Source organism: Oncorhynchus tshawytscha, linkage group LG31, assembly GCF_018296145.1.
Source record: "Oncorhynchus tshawytscha isolate Ot180627B linkage group LG31, Otsh_v2.0, whole genome shotgun sequence".
NCBI lineage: Eukaryota > Metazoa > Chordata > Actinopteri > Salmoniformes > Salmonidae > Oncorhynchus > Oncorhynchus tshawytscha.
This window is the reverse complement of record NC_056459.1, coordinates 15838656-15866540: the sequence shown is the minus strand read 5'-3', so window position 1 is coordinate 15866540 and position 27885 is coordinate 15838656. Positions and strand designations below refer to the sequence as shown.

Below are 27885 nucleotides of genomic sequence, written 5' to 3'. Positions count from 1 at the left end.
ATGCTAATTAGATCTCTGTGTTCATAGTGTTCCGTCCCCTGTGATTTCCTCCTTTTTCTATTCCATCTCCCCTCCTCCTCTTCCTTTCTTCTGTATTGAAGTGTTTTGTATCCAAAACCTAACATTTTTTTTTATCCTCGTTGTAGTTTTCTGACACAGATACAGAGAGACACAAACACAGTCTCGCACTCAACAAGGCCCACACGCAGAACGGTTGTTTCGTTGAGGCAATATATAAAGTGTTCTGTGCATTTGAATGACAGCATAGATAGACCGATTTCACTTTTGCATATAAAATAGAATCACCACTGCCGCACATGCTGCCACTGTTTTGAGGACCAAAAGTGATATTTTGAGAACGAAGAGCAGCCAGCTCCCGAGTGCATCGGTGACACAAGCACAGGGAAAACGCAACAATCACACAAGCGACAAGTGAGACAAATGATCTAACTGGGGATAGCTAGCTAGCATAATGTCACAAGCATGATGAGCTCGCCAGTAACCTTAGTAAGACTTGATTGGCAGGCAAGCTAGCAAGCTAGCTACTGGTATACTAGTTTGCCGGTAGCTTGTGTCCAATAGCTAGCATCTAATGGCATTGTTCAAAATTGGGCACAGAGCCATGTTTTTTAGTTGTTGGAAATACCAGATCTGCAACAAATGTTTTAACTGGTGTATCCCTCTGTCCTTTGACTGTTGATGAGTGTGACTGTCTGGTTCAGGTCTCAGGCAACCAATGACTGTCATGATTATTCATTGTAATTTCCTCTTTAGCGCCATCTGTTCAGTACCTGATAGAGCAGACCCAGAAGACCTTCATTTCAACGCCCCAGGACAGTCCATTTACTTTGTGCTGTGAAAAGCATGTGATGAAATCCTGCAAAAATCAGTGCTGTAGTCGCCCCAAATAGCAAGCAATGTATTAGCTGGCAATGGAATCCAAGCCTGGGCAGCCAGCCGAATGCCTGGAGCTGCTGATGGCAGAGCAGTAGTTAACTGCAGCTTGTTTTGAACAATATCATTTTGAAACAGTAAAAGTTAGACAAATTAACCACACCTGTATGGACACTTTCAATTATACTATCTATATATACTACCGTTCAAAAGTTTGGGGTCACTTAGAAATGTCTTTGTTTTTGAAAGAAAAGCACATTTTTTGTTTATTTAAAATAACATCAAATTGATCAGAAATACCGTGTAGACATTGTTAATGTTGTAAGTGACTATTGTAGCTGGAAACGGCTTGTGTTAGCTAATCCAAGATTATAATTTTAAAAGGCCAATTGATCATTAGAAAACCATTTTGTAATTATGTTAGCACAGCTGAAAACTATTGTGCTGATTAAAGAATCAATAAAACTAGCCTTCTTTAGACTAGTTGAGTATCTGGAGCATCAGCATTTTTTGGTTCGATTACAGGCTCAAAATGGCCAGAAACAAAGACCTTTCTTCTGAAACTTGTTAGTCTATTCTTGAGAAATGAAGGCTATTCCATGTGAGAAATTTCCAAGAAACTGAAGATCTCATGCAACACTGTGTACTACTCCCTTCACAGAACAGCGCAAACTGGCCCTAACCAGAATAGAAAGAGGAGTGGGAGGCTCCGGTGCCCAACTGAGCAAGAGGACAAGTACATTAGAGTGTCTAGTTTGAGAAACAGACGCCTCACAAGTCCACAACTGGCAGCTTCATTAAATAGTACCCGCGAAACACCAGTCTCTGGGATGCTGGCCGTCTAGGCAGAGTTGCAAAGAAAGAACATATCTCAGACTGGCCAATAAAAATAAAAGACTAAGATTGGCAAAAGAACACAGACACTAGACTCTGCCTAGAAGGCCAGCATCCCGGAGTCGCCTCTTCACTGTTAACGTTGAGACTGGGGTTTTGTAAGTACTAATTAATTAATTTTCCCTTGATGTCACGCAAAGAGGCACTGAGTTTGAAGGTAGGCCTTGAAATACATCCACAGGTACACCTCCAATTGACTCAAATTATGTCAATTAGCCTAACAGAAGCTTCTAAAGCCATGACATAATTTTGTGGAATTTTCCAAGCTGTTTAAAGGCACAGTCCTGGTAATTCGTCTAGCCCTGCTGCCTAGTGAATGTTGACCTGTTTAAAGGTCTTACTCACATCGGCTGCAGAGAGATTTATCACAGAGTCATCCAGAACAGCTTATGCTCTCATGCATGTTTCAGTGTTACTTGCCGCGAAGCGAGCATAGACGTTATTTAGCTCTTCTGGTAGGCTCGTGTCACTGGGCAGCTCTCGGCTGTGCTTCCCTTTGTAGTCATTAATTGTTTGCAAGCCCTGCCACATCCGACTAGCGTCGGAGCCGGTGTAGGACGATTCGATCTTAGTCCTGTATTGATGCTTTGCCTGTTTGATGGTTCGTCGGAGGGCATAGCAGGATTTCTTATAAGCTTCCGGGTTAGAGTCCCTCTCCTTGAAAGCGGCAGCTCTACCCTTTAGCTCAGTGCGAATGTTGCCTGTAATCCATGGCTTCTGGTTGGGGTATGTATGTACAGTCACTGTGGGGATGACTTCCTCAATGCACTTATTGATGAAGCCAGTGACTAATGTGGTGTACTCCTCAATGCCATCGGAAGAATCTCGGAACAAATTCCAGTCAGTGCTAGCAAAACAGTCCTGTAGTTTAGCATTTGCTTCATCTGACCACTTTTTGTATAGACTGAGTCACTGGTGCTTCCTGCTTTAATTGTTGCTTCTAAGCAGGAATCAGGAGTGATTCGTTTTGTGTTGTTAGATTTTACTGCACTGTTGGAACTAGGAAATAGCATACACCTGCAGTAACATCTGCTAGTATGTGTATATAAAATTTGATTTATAGCCCAACAAATAATATAAATTAAGCATATAGGAGTACCTATTTCTTTGTTAACCTCTCAACACAGAATAGCCGTATGTCCGCACTCCATCGGAAATCATTTGGAGGAAATATCCTTTCTATTTTATTCAGCTGTGTTCAATTGTATTCTTATAAAATAATACCACAGAATTCTAATAAAATCTTGTGTGCTAGATGAACTTGTGTAGCCCACAGCCAAATGGCATAGCAGGTCAGGACCTAACATAAGGACAACTCAGATGATGCTCTTCTGTTCTTCTGAAATAGACTACATTTTCTTCATATCATGTCTCTTTAGACCTGTGTTAAAATAAATAATTGATTTATTATGATGGTGTAGGCTATATTAAATGGATTTATTAGACATTTTAAATTGTAGGTGTTCCAAAAGCTGTGTCAAAGCTGTGTCAGTGGCTTGTAGGCTATGTGTGGAAACCAGGAGATGGTAAACGTGTTTATGTTAATTAATTGACTCTACAAGGTGTCAAAAGCGTTTAACAGTGATGCTGGCCCATGTTGACTCCAATGCTTCCCACAGTTGTCAAGTTGGCTGGATGCCCTTGAGGTTGGTGGATCTTTCTTGATACACATGGGAAACTGTTGAGCGTGAAAAACCCAGCCGAGTTGAGGTTCTTGACACATACTGGTGCGCCTGACACCTACTACCATACCCCGTTCAAAGGCACTTACATTTTTTGTCTTCCCCATTCTCCCTTTGAATAGCACACATACACAATCCATGTCTCAATTGTCTCAAGGCTTGAAAATCCTTCTTTAACCTGTCTCCTCCTCTTCATCAACACTGATTGAAGTGGATTTAACAAGTGACATCTATAGGGGATCGTAGATTTCACCTGCATTCACTTGGTCAGTCTATGTCATGGAAAGAGCAGGTGTCCTTAATGTTTTTTTATACTCAACTGTATATACAGTATATTCATAAAGTATTCAGATTCTTTGACTTTTTCAAATCATATAAAATCTAATTGTATTGGTCACAAACACATGGTTAGCAGATGCGAGTGTAGCGAAATGCTTGTGCTTCTAATTCTGACCATGCAGTAATATCTAACAAGTAATCTAACAATTTCACAACAACTACCTTATACACACAAGTGTAAAAGAATGAATAAGAATATGTACATAACAAATATTTGAATGAGCGATGGCCGAACGGCATAGACAAGATGCAGTAGATGGTATAGAGTACAGTATATACATATGAGATGAGTAATGTAGGGTATGTAAACATTTTATAAAGTGGCATTGTTTAAAGTGACTAGTGATATATTTATTACATCCATTTTTATAATTATTAAAGTGGCTAGAGATTTGAGTCAGTATGTTGGCAGCAGCCACTCAATGTTAGTGGTGGCTGTTTAACAGTCGGATGGCCTTGAGATAGAAGCTGTTTCAGTCTCTCGGTCCCAGCTTTGATGCACCTGTACTGACCTCGCCTTCTGGATGACAGCGGGGTGAACAGGCAGTGGCTCGGGTGGTTGTTGTCCTTGATGATCTTTTTGGCCTTCCCGTTACATCGGGTGGTGTAGGTGTCCATACCAGGCGGTGATACAGCCCGACAGGATGCTCTCGATTGTGCATCTGTAAAAGTTTGTCACCTCCTCCCTGTAGGCCGTCTTGTCGTTGTTGGTAATCAAGCCTACCTCTGTAATGTCGTCTGCATACTTGATGATTGAGTTGGAGGCGTGCGTGGCCACGCAGTCGTGGGTGAACAGGGAGTACAGGAGAGGGCTGAGAACGCACCCTTGTGAGGCCCCAGTGTTGAGGATCAGCGGGCTGGAGATGTTGTTTCCTATACTCACCCCCTGGGGGTGGCCCATCAGAAATTCCAGGACCCAGTTGCACAGGGCGGGGTCGAGACCCAGGGTCTCTACACACAATACCCCATAATGACAAACCAAAAATGGTTTTTAGAACTTTTTGCATATGTATTTAAAAAGTAAATAAAATATCACATTTACATAACTATTCAGACCCTTTACTCAGTACTTTGTTGAAGCACCTTTGGCAGCAATAACAGCCTTGAGGTTTCTTGGGTAAGATACTACAAACTTGGCACACCTGTATTTGGTGAATTTCTCCCATTCTTCTCTGCAGATCCTCTCAAGCTCTGTCAAGTTGGATGGGTAACGTTGCTGCACAGCTATATTCAGGTCTCTCCAGAGATGTTCGATAGGGTTGAAGTCTGGGGTCTGGCTGGGCCACTCAAGGACATTCAGAGACTTGTTTCGAAGCCACTCTTGCATTGTCTTTGCTGTGTGCTTAGGGTTGTTGTCCTGTTGGAAGGTGAACCTTCGCCCCAGTCTGAGCTTCTGTGCACTCTGGAGCAGGTTTTCATCAAGGATCTCTCTCTGTACTTTGCTCTATTTATATTTCCCTTGATCCTGACTAGCCTCCCAGTCCCTGCCGCTAAAAAACATCCCCACAGCATGATGCTGCCACCACCATGCTTCACCGTAGGGATGGTGCCAGGTTTCCTCCAGATGTGATGCATTCAGGCCAAAGAGTTCAAGCTTGGTTTCATCAGACCAGAGAATCTTGTTTCTTATGGTCTGAGAGTTCTTTAGGTGCCCTTTGGCAAACTCCAAGCGGGCTGCCATGTGCCTTTTACTGAGGAGTGACTTCTGTCTGGTCACTCTACCATAAAGGCCTGATTGGTGGAGTGCTGCAGAGATGGTTGTCCTTCTGGAAGGTTCTCCCATCTCCACAGAGGAACTCTGGAGCTCTGTCAGAGTGACCATCAGGTTCTTGGTCACCTCCCTGACCAAGGCCCTTCTCCCCCGATTGCTCAGTTTGTCCGGGCGGCCAACTCTAGGAAAAGTCTTGGTGGTTACAAATTTCTTCCATTTAAGAATGACGGAGGCCACTGTGTATTGTAGGTATGTTCTTGCGGAGGCCATTGTCTTCTTGCGTACCTTCAATGCTGCAGACATTTTTTGGTACCCTTCCCCAGATCTGTGCCTCGACACAACCCTGTCTCGGAGCTCTATGGACAATTCTTTCGACCTCATGGCTTGGTTTTTGCTCTGACATACACTGTCAACTGTGGGACCTTATAGACAGGTGTGTGCCTTTCCAAATCATGTCCAATCAATTGAATTTACCCCAGGTGGGTATCAAGTTGTAGAAACATCTCAAAGATAATCAATGGAAACAGGATGGACCTGAGCTCAATTTCAAGTCTCCTAGCAAAGTGTTTGAATACTTATGTTAATAAGGTATTTCTGTTTTTATTTGTAGTACATTTGCAAAAATGTTTTAGAACCTGTTTTCGCTTCATCATTCTGGGTTATTGTGTGTATAATGATGAGGGAATGAATATATTTCATCCATTTTGGAACATAACATAAGGCTGTAACATAACAAAATGTGGACAAGGGAAGGGGTCTGAATACTTTCTGAATGCACTGTATATTACAAAAGAACGCCATAATGGACAGGTCTACACTGGTTGAAATACATCTCTTTCACAAGGATGCATGGCAGTATTATGACTCATATCACCCATATTGGACTGAACACATGTTGTACACAATACACATACTGTATGTTGAACCATACATCGTCTCCCAGTTTACCCAGCTCTGACTCTAACCCACTGTACTCATGAAGGTTAGAAATGATTGGTTAACAGGAGGAACAGCAAGACGTTTCCTCAACCCATTGTGTTCTGTTTCTCTATTTGCTGTGTAGGGTGCTGTTTGATCCTTAGCACCATGTGTTTCTCCCTTTTTCTCTCAACTCTGGAATGTGTGTGTGTGTGTGTGTGTGTTTCTCTCTGTTACTCTCCTCAACACTAATTGCTACTTTCTCTTTGATCTCCTCTGCTGGTGAGGTGGCTCTCTGGATCTACTGAGTTTTCTCTCTCTCTTAACTTCCGCCCTACTCTTGTGTGTGTTTAAATAAACAAATTGTTGCATAATAATTCTTATTCAATTAATATTTTTTTTGTCTTGCAGTCTTTTGTCTTTCTGTCAGAGAGTTGTACTTGTTCTATTTCTGATTCTGTTTAGATCTTTAGACGTTGACATTTGTTTGTGTTCAATTGGAGTCCTGAATGAATTAGTTACCAAGGAAACTCATAATTATTGTATGATATGGGCCTTAGGGGAAGAGATGGGAAGACATACAGGTTTAATACTGTATGTTTCATTTGTGTAACAAGTCCCATCGTCTGTTTGTTTTGACTGAATGAATGTACATTGAGATGTGATGGGACTGTGGTTTATAGCTGAACAAACACACACACACACCTGTGTCTGTGCATACAATAACCCACAGTAATGAAAATGTGGTCCAGCATGCTATGGGCTTATGGAAATGATTAACCCAATAATACCCCCCCCCCAATACCCAATACCAATTCACAACTCCAGCTGTCGAAGCCACTTACTGGTGAAAAGCAGGAGAGAACGGGGTGACGGGCTCGCTGATATAACATCCTGCTTACATTAGTCTGAGAGCAGAGCAGCGTATAGCCTGCACCTGGTTAAACTTCACGCTTTGAGTGTGTGTGTATGACAGGCGACGAGTTGTGATTTCCTGTCCCCCTCGTTGATCCGAGCGCTCGTGTGCATCGAGCGATCACATATTAGCACTAGTTGTCTGCGTGTGTGTGTGTGTAGATCTATGCGTGTGGCTGTTCTGTCAGCAGCTCACCATGCCAAGATGGTGATATTTAGAATTGATTCATTGTCTCCACCGCCCACGCTACCTCATCTCTCTCTCTCTCGTCTTTTCCCTGTCTCCTTCCTTCCTTCTTTCCTTCTTTCCTTCCTTCCTTCCTTCCTACCTACCTACTCACAATCCCATTATTTAGGGCTATACAGTGCCTTGCGAAAGTATTCGGCCCCCTTGAACTTTGCGACCTTTTGCCACATTTCAGGCTTCAAACATAAAGATATAAAACTGTATTTTTTTGTGAAGAATCAACAACAAGTGGGACACAATCATGAAGTGGAATGACATTTACTGGATATTTCAAACTTTTTTAACAAATCAAAAACTGAAAAATTGGGCGTGCAAAATTATTCAGCCCCCTTAAGTTAATACTTTGTAGCGCCACCTTTTGCTGCGATTACAGCTGTACGTCGCTTGGGGTATGTCTCTATCAGTTTTGCACATCGAGAGACTGAAATTTTTTCCCATTCCTCCTTGCAAAACAGCTCGAGCTCAGTGAGGTTGGATGGAGAGCATTTGTGAACAGCAGTTTTCAGTTCTTTCCACAGATTCTCGATTGGATTCAGGTCTGGACTTTGACTTGGCCATTCTAACACCTGGATATGTTTATTTTTGAACCATTCCATTGTAGATTTTGCTTTATGTTTTGGATCATTGTCTTGTTGGAAGACAAATCTCCGTCCCAGTCTCAGGTCTTTTGCAGACTCCATCAGGTTTTCTTCCAGAATGGTCCTGTATTTGGCTCCATCCATCTTCCCATCAATTTTAACCATCTTCCCTGTCCCTGCTGAAGAAAAGCAGGCCCAAACCATGATGCTGCCACCACCATGTTTGACAGTGGGGATGGTGTGTTCAGGGTGATGAGCTGTGTTGCTTTTACGCCAAACATAACGTTTTGCATTGTTGCCAAAAAGTTCAATTTTGGTTTCATCTGACCAGAGCACCTTCTTCCACATGTTTGGTGTGTCTCCCAGGTGGCTTGTGGCAAACTTTAAACAACACTTTTTATGGATATCTTTAAGAAATGGCTTTCTTCTTGCCACTCTTCCATAAAGGCCAGATTTGTGCAATATACGACTGATTGTTGTCCTATGGACAGAGTCTCCCACCTCAGCTGTAGATCTCTGCAGTTCATCCAGAGTGATCATGGGCCTCTTGGCTGCATCTCTGATCAGTCTTCTCCTTGTATGAGCGGAAAGTTTAGAGGGACGGCCAGGTCTTGGTAGATTTGCAGTGGTCTGATACTCCTTCCATTTCAATATTATCGCTTGCACAGTGCTCCTTGGGATGTTTAAAGCTTGGGAAATCTTTTTGTATCCAAATCCGGCTTTAAACTTCTTCACAACAGTATCTCGGACCTGCCTGGTGTGTTCCTTGTTCTTCATGATGCTGTCTGCGCTTTTAACGGACCTCTGAGACTATCACAGTGCAGGTGCATTTATACGGAGACTTGATTACACACAGGTGGATTGTATTTATCATCATTAGTCATTTAGGTCAACATTGGATCATTCAGAGATCCTCACTGAACTTCTGGAGAGAGTTTGCTGCACTGAAAGTAAAGGGGCTGAATAATTTTGCACGCCCAATTTTTCAGTTTTTGATTTGTTAAACATTTTGGAAATATCCAATAAATGTCGTTCCACTTCATGATTGTGTCCCACTTGTTGTTGATTCTTCACAAAAAAATACAGTTTTATATCTTCATGTTTGAAGCCTGAAATGTGGCAAAAGGTCGCAAAGTTCAAGGGGGCCGAATACTTTCGCAAGGCACTGTATCTCATGGCCACACAGTATAATAAACATCACAATCTATGTAGGTCAGTTTGGCTAACCTAACTCTCTCTCTCTGTGACTGTGTGTTTTTGGTGGAAGTGACAAAGGTGGTGGCTACACAGGTAAACATGATCACCTGTGTATGGCTCAGTTAGCGTGACTTTCTCTTGCTCCCTCTCTCTCTGCAGCGTCGTAACGGTGTGGTTGTGGCTGCGTCCTCTATCCAGCGTCTGAGCCACAAGCGTCTGATGGCCACCTTCCAGGTGGCGGCTGAGAGGGGGGAGCAGGACCTGTATCGTTGCGTCACAGAGTCCACCCGCGGAGCTGCTGTGTCTAACTTTGCCGAGCTCATCGTCAGAGGTATAGTACAGCCAGTCCGTATAGTCAGGTTTTGATTGAAAGGAGTCCTGTACCACTGCACCACACACCACCTCCCCTATGACACCTCCAACCCACCATGACACCTAGCTACCATTCTGGGATATCTTAACACCCTCCTCCATACAGTATGTTCTACCTCCTTTCCCACCCAACCACTTCCAACAACTTCTCCTAATGTGAGACATGCACACGAGCACTCACTCACTGGCACCCTTAGTCAATCACACGCACACACGCACAAACACACATGTTAAAATGCACACACACACATGAATTCAGCAAAAAAGAAACATTCGCTCACTGTCAACTGCGTTTATTTTCAGCAAACTTAACATGTGTAAATATTTGTATGAACATAACAAGATTCAACAACTGAGACATAAACTGAACAAGTTCCACGGACATGTGACTAACAGAAATAGAATAATGTGTCCCTGAACAAAAGGGGGGTCAAAATCAAAAGTAGCAGTCAGTATCTGGTGTGGCCACCAGCTGCATTAAGTCCTCCTCATGGACTGCACCAGATTTGCCAGTTCTTGCTGTGAGATGTTACCCCACTCTTTCACCAAGGCACCTGCAAGTTCCCAGACATTTCTGGGGGAAATGGCCCTAGTCCTCACCCTCCGATCCAAGAGGTCCCAGACGTGTGCAATGGGATTCAGATCCGGGCTCTTCACTGGCCATGGCAGAACACTGACATTCCTGTCTTGCAGGAAATCATCCACAGAACGAGCAGTATGGCTGGTGGCATTGTCATGCTGGAGGGTCATGTCAGGATGAGCCTGCAGGAAGGGTACCACATGAGGGAGGAGGATGTCTTCCCTGTAACATACAGCATTGAGATTGCCTGCAATGACAACAAGCTCAGTCCAATGATGCTGTGACACATTGCCCTAGACCATGACGGACCCTCCACCTCCAAATCGATCCCGCTCCAGAGTCCAGGCCTCGGTGTAACACTCATTCCTTCGACAATAAACGAGAATCCGACCATCACCCCTGGTGAGACAAAACCGCGACTCGTCAGACAAGAGCACTTTTTGCCAGTCCTGTCTGGTCCAGCGACGGTGGGTTTTGTGCCCATAGACGACATTGTAGCCAGTGATATCTGGTGAGGACCTGCCTTACAACAGGCCTACAAGCCCTCAGTCCAGCCTCTCTCAGCCTATTGCGGACAGACTGAGCACTGATAGAGGGATTGTGCATTCCTGGTGTAACTCGGGCAGTTGTTGTTGCCATCCTGTACCTGTCCCACAGGTGTGATGTTCGGAGGTACCTATCCTGTGCAAGTGTTGTTACACGTGATCTGCCACTGCGAGGACGATCAACTGTCCATCCTGTCTCCTGTCTCCTTGTAGCTCTGTCTCACAGTACGGACATTGCAATTTATTGCCCTGGACACATCTGCAGTCCTCATGCCTCCTTGCAGCATGCCTAAGGCACGTTCATGCAGATGAGCAGGGACCCTGGTTATCATTCTTTTGGTGTTTTTCAGAGACAGTAGAAAGGCCTTTTTTAGTGTCCTAAGTTTTCATAACTGTGACCTTAATTGCTTACCGTCTGTAAGCTTTTAGTGTCTTAACAACCGTTCCACAGGTGCATGTTCATTAATTGTTTATGGTTCATTGAACAAGCATGGGAAACAGTGTTTAAACCCTTTAGCAGTGAAGATCTGTGAAATTATTTGGATTTTTTGCGAATTATCTTTGAGAGACAGGGTCCTGAAAAAGGGACGTTTGTTTATTTGCCTAGTTTACATAGGAAATATGTTCTGAACTAACAAAACGTCTCTCATATCTCTCCTGTATATTGTGGAAACACGTGGAAACGATGTATTCTTACATCTATGTCATTTACTCTGTGTCATTGTGTAAACATTGTTTTTCCCTCTACATGTTGCTGTAATGAGGTGTCCTCGCTTGATGAGGGTCGTGTGTGTGTGTGTGTGTGTGCGTGCGTGTGTGTGTGTGTGTGTGTGCGTGCGTGTGTGTGTGCGTGTGTGTGTGTGTGTGCGTGTCTCTTTGTCTAACGCTGAAAGGACAGGCAGCTTTACTCACGCAATCACTCATGCAAATAATTCACATTCATTATGGTGAAAATTAAACATTCCCTTCCCTTCAAGTGCCTCTCGGAAATCATAATCTGAAAGTGATTAAAAGATTGTGTGAGTCAACGCTCTAGCCGAGTAGAAATAACACTAGGGAAATTATAAAACAAGAAACGTACGAAACATGAAAAACCCTTTACTTCCCTTTTTTTCTGTGCGAGAGAAGATAGTTATTGCTTATTCTATGGAAATTCTGACGTCTTTTAATTTTTTTTTTTTTTGCGTTCTGTAAAAATTCATAAAGTGATGATGGACTGTACATGTCTGTATTGTACTGTTTTAATTAGTCTTGCTGGTAAACAACTGTACAACTATGGATCATTGTATTTCATTTGTATCTCTGTTCATTTGACAGCAACTGATGGTGTTTTTATAATGAGCAGGGTTACATAGATTAGGGTTTCTATCATTATATGTCATTGCTGATAGAAACGAGGAGTTGACTAACTGTAGACACAGTAATACTAGGGCATTGTCTCAGTTATCTTGTTAACTGTATATTGTGTTAGATAAAAGGTTCTACTACTGTAAATGACAACATCACACTGTACCATGTGTAAAAAATAAATAAATAAATGTAACCCTCCACTACACCCCTGCATGCACTCACTCAGTCACTCAAAACTCTTCTGTTTAACACTGTACCCGCCCCTCTCTCCCTTCACCCTGGCAGTGCCCCCCACCCCCATCGCTCCACCCCAGCTGCTCCGGGCTGGCCCCACCTACCTGATCATCCAACTCAACACAAACTCCATCGTGGGGGACGGCCCCGTGATCCGTCGCGAGATCGAGTACCGCGCCAGCCAATCACCATGGTCGGAGACACATGGCGTGGGCTCGCTCACTTATAAGGTGTGTGTGTGTGTGTGTGTGTGTGTGTGTGTGTGTGTGTGTGTGTGTGTGTGTGTGTGTGTGTGTGCAGAAATTAATTAATTAATTGTTAAGAATTATTACAAGTTCTTATTTATTTGTTATTAAATAACTCTCAATTACAAAAACATCATTGTTGATTTTATTTTAAATGCTATTCATGTCTTTGCTAAATGATAGAAAACATGTTTCTCCTCTACTCTATTGTAAGGTGTGGCATCTGGAGCCGGACACAGAGTACCGTATCAGTGTTTTACTGACCCGGCCAGGGGAGGGAGGCACAGGGGCGCCTGGACCCCCCCTGGTCAGCAGGACCAAGTGTGCAGGTGAGTTAATGGGGCTGAACAGGTCTAAACCCAAACCTAGCTTCTGTTCTATTCTGTTATACTCTACTCCTTTCTATTCCATTCCTTCAGCGTTATTCATCCCTTCAGGAACGGCATTGATAGATCACATACAATAACATCCTCAATAACACAAGGACAACAACATTCAAACACATACTCTAATGGCTAGCTGTCCACCGGTTGAGAGGATGTGTGTGGATTATAGTGCTCAGTGGCTGATAGATATGTAGGTACCTCTTTAGAAGCCGGTGTGTATGCATGGACAGGTACACAAATAAGAATTTGTTCTTAACTGACTTGCCTAGTTAAATAAAGGTTAAATACAAAAATACAAAAAAATGTAATTATACAGTAGAATGAACAACCTACAGCCTACTCTCTGACACTTACATGTACTACACTCCCCACACACACACACACACACACACACACACACACACACACACACACACACACACACACACACACACACACACACACACACACACACACTTATCTGCACTTACCCTCCCCAGAACTCAGTGCTCATCTTTATGAAACAGCTCTCTGTAGATGTGTCAAGTGGACCGACATGACGCCTTGTCATCTATCATAGTCTCTGATCCCTCCTGTCATGAGGCTCCAGTCGCCCACCTCCTGTCTGCTCCACATGCCCAGATGTGAGCCTCGATCTCTGGGAAGAGAGAGTAAAGAGAGCCCCTGTGACACTACATGCTCTAAATCAGGGGTGTCAAACTCATTTTGCCCGGGGGCCACATTCGCTCTTCAACGAGGTCCGGAGGGCCGCACTGGATATTGGTTATATTTCCTTGCTGTCAAAATCTGACCAAAATAGTCCTCTATCGATTGTTTTGGGGATTTTCAATGTGATTATTAGCAAGCTGAACAGTCATGAATGTAATGCATTTTAAAGTATATTTTAAAGCATATCGAGTTTGTTGTCTAGTATACAGTACCAATCAAATATTTGGACACACCTACTCATTCAAGGGTTTTTCCTTATTTATACTATTTTCTACATTGAATGATGTGAAGACATCAAAACTATGAAATAACACATATGGAATCATGTAATAACCAAAAAAGTGCTAAACAAATCAAAATATATTTTAGACTTTAGATTCTTCAAAGTAGCCACCCTATGCCTTGATGACAGCTTTGCACACTCTTGGCTTCTCTCAACCAACTTCATGAGGTAGTCACTTGGAATGCATTTGCGGAACACCTCGACAACATCCCGCTGAAAAGGCAGCGCATGAAATTCAAAAATATTTTTTTGAAATATGTACAGTAACTTTCACACATTAACAAGTCCAATACAGCAAATTAAAGATAAACATCTTGTTAATCTACCCATCGTGTCCGATTTAAAAAAATGCTTTACAGCTAAAGCACAACATATGATTATGTTAGATCACCGCCAAGCCAAAAAAACACACAGCCATTTTTCCAGCCAAAGATAGTCACAAAAAGCAGAAATATAGATAAAATGAATCACTAACCTATGATGATCTTCATCAGATGACACTCATAGGACATCATGTTACACAATACATGTTTGTTTTGTTCGATAATGTGCATATTTATATCCAAAATCTTTTACATTGGCACCGTACGCTCAGTAATGTTTTGAGTCCAAAACATCCAGTGATTTTGCAGAAATACTAATAATAAACATTGATAAAAGATACTTTTGTTATTCACAGAATTAAAGATAGACTTCTCCTTAATGCAACCGCTGTGTCAGAACGGCGCTCAGAACCCAAAACAGCTAGAGAATAGCCGCCATTTTGGAATCAACAAAGTTAGAAACAAAGTATTCACTTACCTTTGATGATCTTCATCAGAAGGCACTCCCAGGAATCCCAGTTCGACAATAAATGACTGATTTGTTCCATAAAGTTCCATCATTTATGTCCAAATAGCCACTTGTTGTTAGCGTGTTCAGCCCAGTAATCCATCTTCATGACGCGTGAGCATTTCATCCAGACAAAAACTCAAAAAGTTCCATTACAATCCTTTAGAAACATGTCAAATGATGTATGGAATCAATCGATAGGATGTTTTTAACATAAAACATCAATAATATTCCAACCGGAGAATTCCTTTGTCTTTAGAAAGGCACTGGAACGAGAGGTAACTCTGTCGGGAGCGCGCGTCATGAGACCGAGGCCCTATGCCAGACCACTGACTCAAACAGGTCTCATGAGCCCCTCCTTTATAGTAGAATCCTCATTCAAGTTTCAAAAGATGGTTGACATCTAGTGTAAGCCCTAGGAAGTGCAACCTTCATCCATATCTCAATGTGTACTCAGTTGGCCAAGCTTTGAAAAACTACAAACCTCAGATGTCCCACTTCCAGGATTTTTCTCAGGTTTTTTGCCTGCCATATGTGTTCTGTTATACTCACAGACATCATTCAAACAGTTTTAGAAACTTCGGAGTATTTTCTTTCCAATAATAATATGCATATATTAGCATCTGGAACTGAGTAGGAGGCAGTTCACTCTGGGCACGCAAATTTCTTTTTAATTCCTTAATCACCCTTTTTTTCATTTTTCGCCTAAAATGACATACTCAAATCAAACTGCCTGTAGCTCAGGCCCTGAAGCAAGGATATGCATATTCTTGGTAGCATTTGAAAGGAAATACTTTGAAGTTTGTGGAAATGTAAGAGAATTTAACAAAATATATCTGGTAAAAGACAATACAAAGAAAAAACTAACCATTCTTTTATTTTTTTATTTTTTTTTCATCTTTGAGATGCAAGAGAAAGGTCATGATGTATTATTCCATCCTAGGTGCAATCTAGATGTTGGCCACTAGATGGCAGCAGTGTATGTGAAAAGTTTTAGACTTCAAAGAACCATTGTATTTCTGTTTAAAATGTTGTATCAAGACTGCCCAAATGTGCCTAATTTGTTTATTAGCTTTTCATGTTCAAAATTGTCCACTCTCCTCAAACAATAGCATGGTATTATTTCACTGTAATAGCTACTGTAAATTGAACAGTGCAGCTAGATTAACAAGAATTTAAGCTTTCTGACAATATCAGATAAGTCTATGTCCTGGGAGATGTTCTTGTTACTTACAACCTCATGCTAATCGCATTAGCCTACGTTAGCTCAACCGTCCGGTGGAAGAGACACCGATTCCAAAGAAGTTTTCTGATTGCGTTTGAGCCAATCAGTTGTGTTCTGACAAGTTAGCGGGGGTATACAAAAGATAGCCCTATTTGGTAAAAGACCAAGTCCATATTATGGCAAGAACAGCTCAGGTTTTAAATGTTTTTTATTTATTTAACCTTTATTTAACTAGGCATGTCATTTAAGAACAAATTCTTATTTACCAGACGGCCTACATCGGTCAAACCCGGACGACGCTGGGCCAATTGTGCAACACCCGATGGGACTCCCAATCACGGCCACAAAGAGAACGACAGTCCATCGTTACTTTAAGACATGGTCAGTCAGTGCGGAAAATGTCAAGACCTTTGAAAGTTTCTTCAAGTGCGGTTGCAAAAATCATCAAGCGCTATGATGAAACTGGCTCTCATGAGGACAGACACAGGAAAGGAAGACCCAGAGTTACGTCTGCTGCAGAGGATGTTCAATAGAGTTACCAGCCTCAGAAATTGCAGCCCAAATAAATGCTTCACAGAGTTCAAGTGACACACATCACCATATCAACTGTTCAGAGGAGACTACGTGAATCAGGCCTTCATGTTCGAATTCCTGCAAAGAAAAGAAATCACTACTAATGGACAACAATAATAAGAAGAGACTTGGCTTGGGCCAAGAAACATGAGCAATGGACATTAGACTGGTGGAATTGTGTCCTTTGGTCTGATAAGTCCAAATTGACGATTTTTGGTTCCAACCGCTGTGGCTTTGTGAGACATATGTGCTTCCCACCGTAAAGCATGGAGGAGGAGGCGTGATGGTGTGGAGGTGCTTTGCTGGTGACACTGTCAGTGATTTATTTAGAATTCAAGGCACACTTATCCTACACAGCATTCTGCAGCGATACGCCATCCCATCTGGTTTGTTCTTAGTGGGACTATCATTTGTTTTTCAACAGGACTCTGTCCCAAGACACACCTCCAGGCTGTGTGAGGACTATTTGACCAAGAAGGAGAGTGATGGAGTGCTACATAAGATGGCCTGGCCTCCATAATCACCTGACCTCAACCCAATTGAGATGAGTTGGACTGCAGAGTGAAGGAATATGTCAGACCTCCTTAAAGACAGTTGGAAAAGCATTCCTCGTGAAGCTGGTTGAGACAATGCCAAGAGTGTGCAAAGCTGTCATCAAGGAAAAGGGTGGCTACTTTGAAGAATCTCAATATGAAATATATTTAGATTTGTTTAACACTTTTTTTGTTACTACATGATTCACTATGTGTTATTTCATAGTTTTGATGTCTTTACTATTATTTTACAATGTAGAAAATAGTAAGAAATTAAGAAAAACCCTTGAATGAGTATCCAAACGTTTGACTGGTATTGCAATCGGAAACTACGTATTCAGACCCCTTGACTTTTTCCACATTTTGTTACATTACAGCCTTATTCTAAAATGATTACATAATACATTTTCCCCCTCAATCTACACACAATACCCCATAATGCCAAAGCTAAAACAGGTTTTTAGAAATGTTTGCAAATGAATAAAAAATCCAAAACAGAAATACCTTATTTACATAAGTATTCAGAGTCCTTGCTATGAGGCTTGAAATTTAGCTCAGGTCCATCCTGTTTGCATTGATCATTTTTGAGATGTTTCAACAACTTGGAGGCCACCTGTGGTAAATTCAATTGATTGGATATGATTCTGCCCCTGAACAAGGCAGTTAACACAATGTTCCTAGGCTGTCATTATAAATTAGAATTTGTTCTTAACTGAATTGCCTAGTTAAATAAAGGTGTAAAAAAATGGCAAAAACCAAGGCTTGAGGTTGAAGGAATTGTCTGTAGAGCTCTGAGACTGGATTGTGTTGAGGCACCAAAACCCTTCTGCAGCATTGAAGGTCTCCAAGAACACAGTGGCCTCTATCATTCTTAAATGGAAGACGTTTGGAACCACCAAGACTCGTTCTAGAGCTAAACTGAGCAATTGGGGTAGAAGGGCCTTGGTCAGTGGGGTGAACAAGACCCCGATGGTCACTAACAGAGCTCCAGAGTTCCTGGAACCTTCCAGGCCTTTATGGTAGAGTGGCCAGATGGAAGCCACTATTCAGTCAAAGGCACATGACAGCCCACTTGAAGTTTGCCAAAAGGCACCTAAGGGAATCTCAGACCATGAGAAACAAGATTCTCTGGTCTGATGAATCCAAGATTTAACTCTTTGGACTGAATGCCTAGTGTCACATCTGGAGGAAACTTGGCACGATCCCTATAGTGAAGCATTTTGGTGGCAGTGTCATGCTGTGGGGATGTTTTTCAGCAACAGGGACTGGGAGAAGAGTCAGGATCGAGGGAAAGATGAATCTTGATGAAAACCTGCCCCAGAGTGCTTAGGACCACAGACTGGGGTGAAAGTTCACCTTCCAACAGGACAACGACCCTAAGCACACAGCCAAGACAACGCAGGAGTGGCTTTGGGACAAGTCTCTGAAGCCTGGATTTGAACCCCATCGAACAACTCCGGACAGACCTGGAAATATCTGTGCAGCGACGCTCCCCATCCAACCTTGAGAATATCTGCAGAGAAGAATTGTGAGAAACTCCCCAAATACAGCTGTGCTAAGCTTGTAGCGTCATTCCCCAGAAGACTCAATGCTGTAATCACTGCCGAAGGTTCTTCAACAAAGTAATGAGTAAAGGGTCTGAATACTTGTAATGTAAATGTGATATTTAAACTGTTTCAGTTTTTTTTTATTATACATTTGCAAAAATTGCCCCAAAACTGTTTTTGCTTTGTTATTATGGGGTATTGTGAGTATATTGAGGATTTTATTTTATTTTTTAAAATTAATTTTAGAATAATGCTGTAAAAGTAACAAAATGTGAAAAAAGTCAAAGGGTCTGAATACTTTCCAAATGCACTGAGTAGATATATAAAATAAAATAAATATAGAGTGAAATATGTATAACACTCATGCTCTAGATCCAGCTGTCTCATATCCCCTCTTCCTGTCCAGCACAGAACGTTTTGGGCTAGAAACAGGAAACGACAACATCCCTTGCCTGAAAAACATGTTCATCCAATTACCTTCAGTTAATCAGTTTTTTTTTGTTGAGAATATGTTTTAATTCACCTATGTCCCCAGAAAGAAGGCTTTTGATGAATCATTCTCAAGTTTTAACTGATGTAGAATAGCAATCGGGGTATGAAATAATTTCACTATTTGAATAGTATCATGAATCTTTGTCGGATATTGGAAATACATGTGTTTTTAAAGTAAAGTTTTTAACCTGAGCAATGCTGTGCGAGGGAAAGGCTGAGGCTCTATTGCTACAGCTGTGGAGGTTCCGTGCCGGTGAAATGGGAGCGAGTAGATGGAGGCAGAGAGAGAGAGATGCTACTCGGCTTCAGCCAAGACTACCTAACTTGTAGCAGCCACGTTATTAATCATCCCATATAACAGTGCCTGTCTTGACTTGAGTAGCCTAGATAAGCTAGCTAGCTAGCAAAACTGAATACTCACACTAGTATTTGAATACTAACGTCCGATATTCTAATGAATAATTCTCAGTGTGTATTTCAGATATGTCACCAGTTTACCTCACTCATTGCAGGAGAACAAAGAAGAGTACAACATCTCTGGCTGCAATCTTTGGTCTTTTGAGGAGGCGCATTGGGCAAATTGGAAACAGGCAGATTATTTTTCATGACACGACACAACTAGACCGTTCCCTCCCTCCATCTCTCCCCCTGGGGCATAGATGTGTATCACCCAGCTTCTTCCTATAAACGTCAGAGGCTTTAACCTCTCTTAACCCATGACAGTGACTCAATGATGGGTCCAACTGGCACTACCAGACTTCTCCTCCACCCATCCCTCCCTCCTTCCTCTCCCTCCTGATGCTGTGATTGTATCTGTAACACCGTGTGACCTGTATGTCGGAGTAGAGCGAGGCTGATTGTGTTCATAACAACAGTTGACCCCATGTCCTCTCTGTTAGCTCACTGACATGGTTTAAGACGAGAGGGAAAAGGAGGAAGATGGAGGGAGAGAGGAGATGAGCTGGATCCAGCAGAGCCCAGAAGGGGGCTGACAGCCAGTCACCCCTCCGTCCACCCTCCTCTCTCCCGCCCCTGACTTGTCCCTTTGATTAGTCTCATCAACCTGAGTCTGTGGGCCTGGATGTCTGTCGGCTGCCGTGGTGTTTGTGTGGGCTGTGAGGGGGTGTGCTGCTGGACAGACAAACAGACAGAGACGGGGAGGGCAGCCTGGGTGGGTGGTAGTGTGATTAATCTAATAATGAGCCATGATTTCAAATAGCAGCCTTCCTAATGGGGTTCTCATCCCAAATGCATATAGTGCTCTCCTTTTGACCAGGTCCCAGTAGTGCACTATTGGAGGGAATAGGTTCTACCTTAACAGCATCTGTGACTGCAGTCTGGCAGATATGGTCCTGTTGGACATCATCATGACAGGGACACAGGGATCCGTCACCCCAGTCTCACACATGGCATCAGTAATTAGCAAGTTCCATATCCCATCATCTCAGCTAATAGGGCATCGCCTTTGGATCTGGAGCTGAGCAGCCTGTGCTCTGTAAGAATTAAAGGATGCGTGAGATTATATTAATAATGTGTTATTGTTGTACATCGCTCCCTCATCCTTCCTTCTTCCCAGTCTCTCCAGGGTGTTTTTAATCTTTATCCAGCTTCCTGTGGTGAGTTTAGAAAGTAATCATCTAACCAACCGTCTGTCTATTTCTCCTTATCTTTCTATTTTTCATCACTCCATCTCACACTGTCTTTCTTTGTCTCTCTCTCTGTCTCTGTCTCTCCCTCTGGCTCACTCTCCCACCCACCCCTCTTCCCTTCCATCTCCCCCTCCCTCTCTCCTCCCTCCATCTCTCCATCAGAGCCCATGCGTGCGTTGCGAGGCCTCACAGCGACAGAGATTCAGCCTCGTCAACTAACCTTACAGTGGGAACCTCTGGGCTACAACCTGACGCGCTGCCATACCTACTCTGTCTCTCTCTGCTACCGCTACTCCACGCCTGCAGGGGGCAGCGCAGGGAACAACGCCACAGTGAGGGAGTGTCTCTCTGTGGAGAGGAACCAATCACACTTCACCCTGAGGGACCTGCCCCCGTTCCGATCCGTCCACGTCCGACTGGCTCTGGACAACCCAGAAGGCAAGAAGGAGAGCAGAGAGGTCACCTTTCAAACTGAGGAGGACAGTAAGTGGACTCTATTACCCACCATGCATTGTAAAGTTATAGTCTAGGGCAAGAAGATGAGCAGAGATGTCACCTTCCAGACCGAGGAGGACAGTGAGTGGACTTTATTACCTAGCATGCATTGTAATTGATAAGAACCCCATAGTGTTGGACCCAGTAGTAGTCAATGCAGTGACCTACATAACCATGTTTTGAGTAGTGGAATCGGATCCAATTTAAGTGGCAGGACCCAATTCATTGATTGGCATTTTTATAGTGGTTTGATAGATATAAAAAAATACTGTTATTACTTTCTATATAATCAAGGTTGTATAACCGACTATACTTTCCTCACTGAGTAGCTTGAAGTAGGCATATAAGTATCGTAGAATTGTGCGCTGGGTACACTATGATTGTGTGCTGGTACACTTGTACACTAAGTTATCTTGCCTCCAGTTATTAAATACAGTAAGAGGGCAAAAAAACACATATTGACTTGCAAAATAAGCAGGATCAGCATAACTAAATGGAAGATAAGCCTTTTAAATGAAAGCAGATTAAAAATTAATCAGTCAGTCAGAGTCATGGCCACCAGCGAAATTTTGAAATTATTTTGCTTGTTTTTTCTCTTAACATGTTCCTGTATACAACAGTGGATTAAGGATTTTAATATACATTTCCCCTACATGAATTGAAGAAATAGGTCAGAGAAAATGTACTATGCAATGAAACGTTGCTCACAGCAGTTCTTGACCCATGAGAGAGAGGAGAGAGAGAGAGAGAGACAATGAAACATTGCTCACAGCAGTTCTTCACCCATGAGAGAGAGGAGAGAGAGAGAGAAAGACAGGGAGACAGAGAGAAAGAGAGAGCGAGCAAGGTTACAGTACAATATATTTTATGAGTATGAAATTGGCTGCGTTTGGAAACCTCCAAATTGCAAGGTCCTCCCATGAGTTTGAGGACAATGTGCTCCTGCAATATAATGTAATATATTTCATAGTCATTTGAACAGCAGCACTTGGAGAGAGAGGGAGGGAGAGGGGGAGAGAGAGAGACTCTCTCCACTATCTTCCCCTTCCAGAGCTCTCTTTGGGCAAGAGAAAATAATGAAAAAGACTACAGGGAGACCTAATAAAATGACATCTGTTTTTTGGCACAAACACACACGTACGGATGCACAGATTCAACCCAGAGTTCATGAGTCCCAGACAACCACAAGCCATTATTCATCTCTAGGGCTTGTTGAACTTTCCCAACTCTGGCCCTGAACCTATCAACTGTGTCTCCAACACATGCACGCCCTGATTTTACAGGCCTCTATTAGATCCATTGACTGCTAGTCCCCATGTTAAAACAAGAGTCCCTGTCTCAAACAAAGTCTCAGACCCAGTTGGGATTCTTGTTTGGATGCCCATTTCCCTGCTTGGCCCTGCCATTACACTGTGGCCATTTGTGTTCCTCTCAGGTCTGTTGTGGAGAGAGAGAGAGGACAGAGCAGGTTTAATCTTATGGATACGTGGGACGGTAGTGTCCCACCTGGCCAACATCCAGTGAAATTGCAGAGTGCGAAATTCAAAAATACAAAATGTAAATATTTAACATTCTTGAAAATATATGTGTTATACATCAAAATAAAGCTTAACTTCTTGTTAATCCAGCCAAGGTGCCAGATTCCGAAAATGCTTTACAGCGAAAGCAAACCATGCGATTATCTGAGGACAGTCCCCCGCACACAGATGCATGACAAATCATGTTTCAACCAGGCAGTTGCGACACGAAAATCAGAAATAGCGATATATTATATGCCTTACCTTTGAAGATCTTCTGTTGGCACTCCAAAAGGTCTGTTACATTACACATGGTCCTTTTGTTCGATAAAGTCCTTCTTTATAGCCATAAAAACTCAAGTTTAGCTGGCGCGCTTCAGTCAATAATCCACCGATGCCCTCCTTCAAAATGAATCTCAAACGTTACCAATAAACGTATCCAAACAAGTCAATCAACGTTTATAATCAAACCTTAGGTACCCTAATATGCAAGTAAACGATACAATTTAAGACGGAGAATCGTTATTGTCTTTACCGGAGATAAATAACAAATAACGCCCTTTCCTCCGCACACTTGGAAACACGACAGCCAAAATGGGAGCCACTTAGAAAAATTACAACTTATCCCTCATTTTTCAAAAAACCAGCCTGAAACTCTTTCTAAAGACTGTTGACATCTAGTGGAAGCCCTAGAAACTGCAATCGGGAGGATTTCGTCTTATTTTAATAGTGCCAGCAATTGAAATCAGTGTTATGCTGAAATGTTTTTTTGGGGGGGATGGTTTGTCCTTGGGGTTTCGCCTGCCATTTCAGTTCTGTTATACTCTCAGACATTATTTTAACAGTTGTAGAAACTTTAGAGTGTTTCTATCCAAATCTACCAATTATTTGCATATGCCTGAGTAGCACGCTTTCGATCCGGACGTCGAAATACTGCCCCCTGGCCCAAAGAGGTTAACTGTCAGCCACGAGGCCACGAGGAACTTGTTAGTTGAAGAAACCTGCATGAACTGTAGCAGCGAAATCTTACAATCAGACTCAGATGTAAACACACATGCAATCTTCCACCCAGGCACACACTCCCCAAATCTTCTGGTCCTCAATTCGATTTGCCTGTCTTGGGTTGGAAACCAGATATCCGTAATCACTTCCTTCCCATTGGACCCCCTACGCAATCAACTACGAGTTCTCAGAATGTTTATGTTGTGTTTTCTCTTCCAGTTCCTGGTGGCGTTGCCCCAGAGTCACTGACCTTCACTCCATTGGACGATATGATCTTTCTGAAATGGGAGGAGCCTGTGGAGCCCAATGGGGTAATCACACAGTATGAGGTATGGAACATGCCCTCAACTTTCCGTCTGTCTACCTTTTTGCAATCACATAGCTATCTCGGACTCAATCTTGATCTCTCTCTTTCTTTTTCTCCCCTATTCATATTTTTTGTCTTTATTTTACTGATATTTATCTATATCTCTAATTTCCTTCAACTTGACACAGACCACTGTGTTGTTATTTTTTTTTTTGTAAATGTTTTGGTCCAAAAATACTCAAATCACTGGGAATTCAGCTAAAAATATATTTAATTAAGGAAATCTGTTCAAGTATTTCAATTAAAAAAAAGAGAGGTGATCATGTCTCAATGTAATCAATGTATTAAATATTTGTTATTTTGAAATACAGTCTGGTTTTGGACTTAGTTGTGGTCAATTTGCAGTGTACAAATTATTATAAATGATGTTCCGGCCCCCCGACCATCCGCTTCAACAATAATCAGAATCTGAATCTAGTTGCCTGCCCGTGCAATACAGTTTACATCCGCCCTGATCATTAATAGGGAATGTTCCCCCCCATCCCCCCCCCCGCCCCCCCAGTTCAGGCCTCCGTATATGTTCCTATGCTAATGAGACGAGCTGAGCCTCTGACTGCAGCACTGCAATTATATATAGATAAACAGTATAATTACTTATTGGCCGAAGAGACACTTTCACATGGGGGGCAACTTTAAATGCTTCTAATTAATAATACATCTTTGTGTATATATGTCCCTGGTCACCTCCGACACAGGCCTCTGTAGCCTACTCTTAGAGCTTACAGGCAGGCTGCGGTGACACAGCTGAATGAATGAAAGGTGTCCACACAGGTCTGGGCCTGAGGAGTCTGCTCTGACAGAGAGAGAGAGTATGTTGAAAAGGAAGAGACATGTAAATAGTGAGATGGAGAGAGACTGATAGAATGAGGCTGGGGGTAGACTTGATGACTTGTTCCTTGTTTTGTCCTGAGTGATGGTACTGACTCTGTGTAAGCAAAAATCTAATCAAATCAAATTGTATTGGTCACATACACATGGTTAGCAGATGTTAATGTGAGTGTAGCGAAATGCTTGTGCTTCTAGTTCTGACCATGCAGTAATATCTAACAAGTAATCTAACAATTTCACAACAAGTACCTTATGCACACAATTGTAAAGGAATTAATAAGAATATGTACATATAAATATATGGATGAGCGATGGCCATGTGGCATAGGCAAGATGCGGTAGATGGTATAGAGTACAGTATATACAGTACATATGAGATGAGTAATGTAGGGTATGTAAACATTATATAAAGTGCCATTGTTTAAAGTGACTAGTGATACATTTATTACATCCATTTTTTTATTATTAAAGTGGCTAGAGATTTGATTCAGTATGTTGGCAGCAGCAACTCAATGTTAGTGATGGCTGTTTAACAGTCTGATGGCCTTGAGGTAGAAGCTGTTTTCAGTCTCTCAGTCCCAGCTTTGATGCACCTGTGCTGACCTCACCTTCTGGATGATAGCGGGGTGAACAGGCAGTGGCTCGGGTGGTTTTTGTCCTTGATGATCTTTTTGGCTTTCCTGCAACATCGGGTGGTGTAGGTATCCTGGAGGCCAGTTAGTTTGCCCCGGTGATGTGTTGTGTTGTGCAGACCTCACCACCCTCTGGAGAGCCTTACGGTTGTGAGCGGAGCAGTTGCCGTACCAGGCGGTGATACAGCCCGACAGGATGCTCTCGATTGTGCATCTGTAGAAGTTTGAGTGTTTTCGGTGACAAGCCAACGTTCTTTAGCCTCCTGAGATTGAAGAGGCACTGTTGCCCCTTCTTCACCACGCTATCTGTGTGGGTGGACCATTTCAGTTTGTCCGTGATGTGTATGCCGAGGAACTTAACTTTCCAGCTTCTCCATTACTGTCCCGTTTATGTGGATAGGGGGGTGCTCCCTCTGCTGTTTCCTGAAGTCCACAATCATCTCCTTGGTTTTGTTGACGTTGAGTGTGAGGTTATTTTCCTGACACCACACTCCAGGGGCCCTTACCTCCTCCATGTAGGCCGTCTCGTCGTTGTTGGTAATCAAGCCTACCACTGCAGTGTCGTCTGCAAACTTGATGATTGAGTTGGAGGCATGCATGGCCACGCAGTCATGGGTGAACAGGCAGTACAGGAGAGGGCTGAGAACGCACCCTTGTGAGGCCCCAGTTTAGAGGATCAGCGGGGTGGATATGTTGTTTCCTACCCTCACCACCTGGGGGCGGCTCGTCAGAAAGTCCAGGACCCAGTTGCACAGGGCGGGGTTGAGACCCAGGGTCTTGAGCTTAATGACGAGTTTAGAGGGTACTATGGTGTTAAATGCTGAGCTGTAATTGATGAACAGCATTCTTACATAGGTATTCCTCTTGTCCAGATGGGTTTGGGCAGTGTACAGTGTGATTGTGATTGGTCGTCTGTGGACCTATTGGGGTGGTAAGCAAATTGGAGTGGGTCTAGGGTGTCAGGTAGGGTGGAGATGATATGATCCTTGACTAGTCTCTCAAAGCAAGTGAGTGCTACAGGGCGATAGTCATTTAGCTCAGTTACCTTAGCTTTCTTGGGAACAGGAACAATGGTGGCCCTCTTGAAGCATGTGGGAACGACAGACTGTGATAGGGATTGATTGAATATATCCGTAAACACACCAGCCAGCTGGTCTGCGCATGCTCTGAGGATGCGGCTAGGGATGCAGTCTGGGCCGGCACGTTTAAATGTTTTTCTCATGTTGGCTGCGGTGAAGGAGAGGCCGCAGGTTTTGGTAGCAGGCCGAGTCAGTGGCACTGTATTGTCCTCAATGAAAGCAAAGAAGTTGTTTAGTTTGTCTGGGAACAAGATGTCGGTGTCCGCGACGGTGCTGGTTTTCTTTTTGTAATCTGTGATTGTCTGTAGACCCTGCCACATACGTCTTGTGTCTGAGCCGTTGAATTGCGACTCTACTTTGTCTCTATACTGACGCTTAGCTTGTTTGATTGCCTTGCGGAGGGAATAGCTACACTGTTTGTATTTGGTCATGTTTCCTTGCCATGATTAAAAGCAGTGGTTCGCCCTCTCAGTTTTGTGCGAATGCTGCCATTAATCCACGGTTTCTGGTTGGGGAAGGTTTTAATCGTCAACGTGGGTGCAACATCACCGATGCACATGCTAATAAACTCGCTCACCGAATCAGCGTATAAATCAATGTTGTCTGAGGCTATCCGGAACATATCCCAGTCCATGTGATCGAAGAAATCTTGAAGTTTGGAATCAGAATGGTCGGCCCAGCATTGAACAGACTTGAGCACGTGCGTTTCCTGTTTTAGTTTCTGTCTATAGGCTGGGAGCAACAAAATGGAGTCGTGGTCAGATTTGCCGTGGTAGGTCCACACAAAGATGTTTCAAAAGCTTTATTTATGTTTACGTTTTCACTCAGGATAGCATAGGGTTCCTGGGTCTTGTTCAAGGAAAATATGTACCCTTCTCCCACACAGTGAGCTTGCGAATGATCCCATACCTATTTTTTCACTAATGTTTTAGCCTCATAATATACAGTAGGATCATTTCCAAACACGGAGTGTGGTAGCTTTTCGACTTCTCTAAAGCACCTGACAACAGCAGCCCCTGGGTGTCCAATTTGCATTT

General features: G+C 42.9%; 1 protein-coding gene across 8 annotated transcripts in view; it reads left to right on the top strand.

Moving 5' to 3' along the window:
• The window catches only part of LOC112229315 (receptor-type tyrosine-protein phosphatase U-like), a 283382-nt gene that overhangs the window by 187521 nt on the left and 67976 nt on the right, over window positions 1-27885 (top strand). For all 8 annotated transcript variants that reach the window (XM_042310050.1, XM_042310047.1, XM_042310046.1 and 5 more), the window contains exons 6-10: window positions 9535-9706; window positions 12508-12686; window positions 12916-13030; window positions 21091-21411; window positions 24162-24271. In XM_042310050.1, the coding sequence (XP_042165984.1) occupies window positions 9535-9706; window positions 12508-12686; window positions 12916-13030; window positions 21091-21411; window positions 24162-24271 (897 nt within the window). The remainder of the gene's footprint in view (window positions 1-9534; window positions 9707-12507; window positions 12687-12915; window positions 13031-21090; window positions 21412-24161; window positions 24272-27885) is intronic.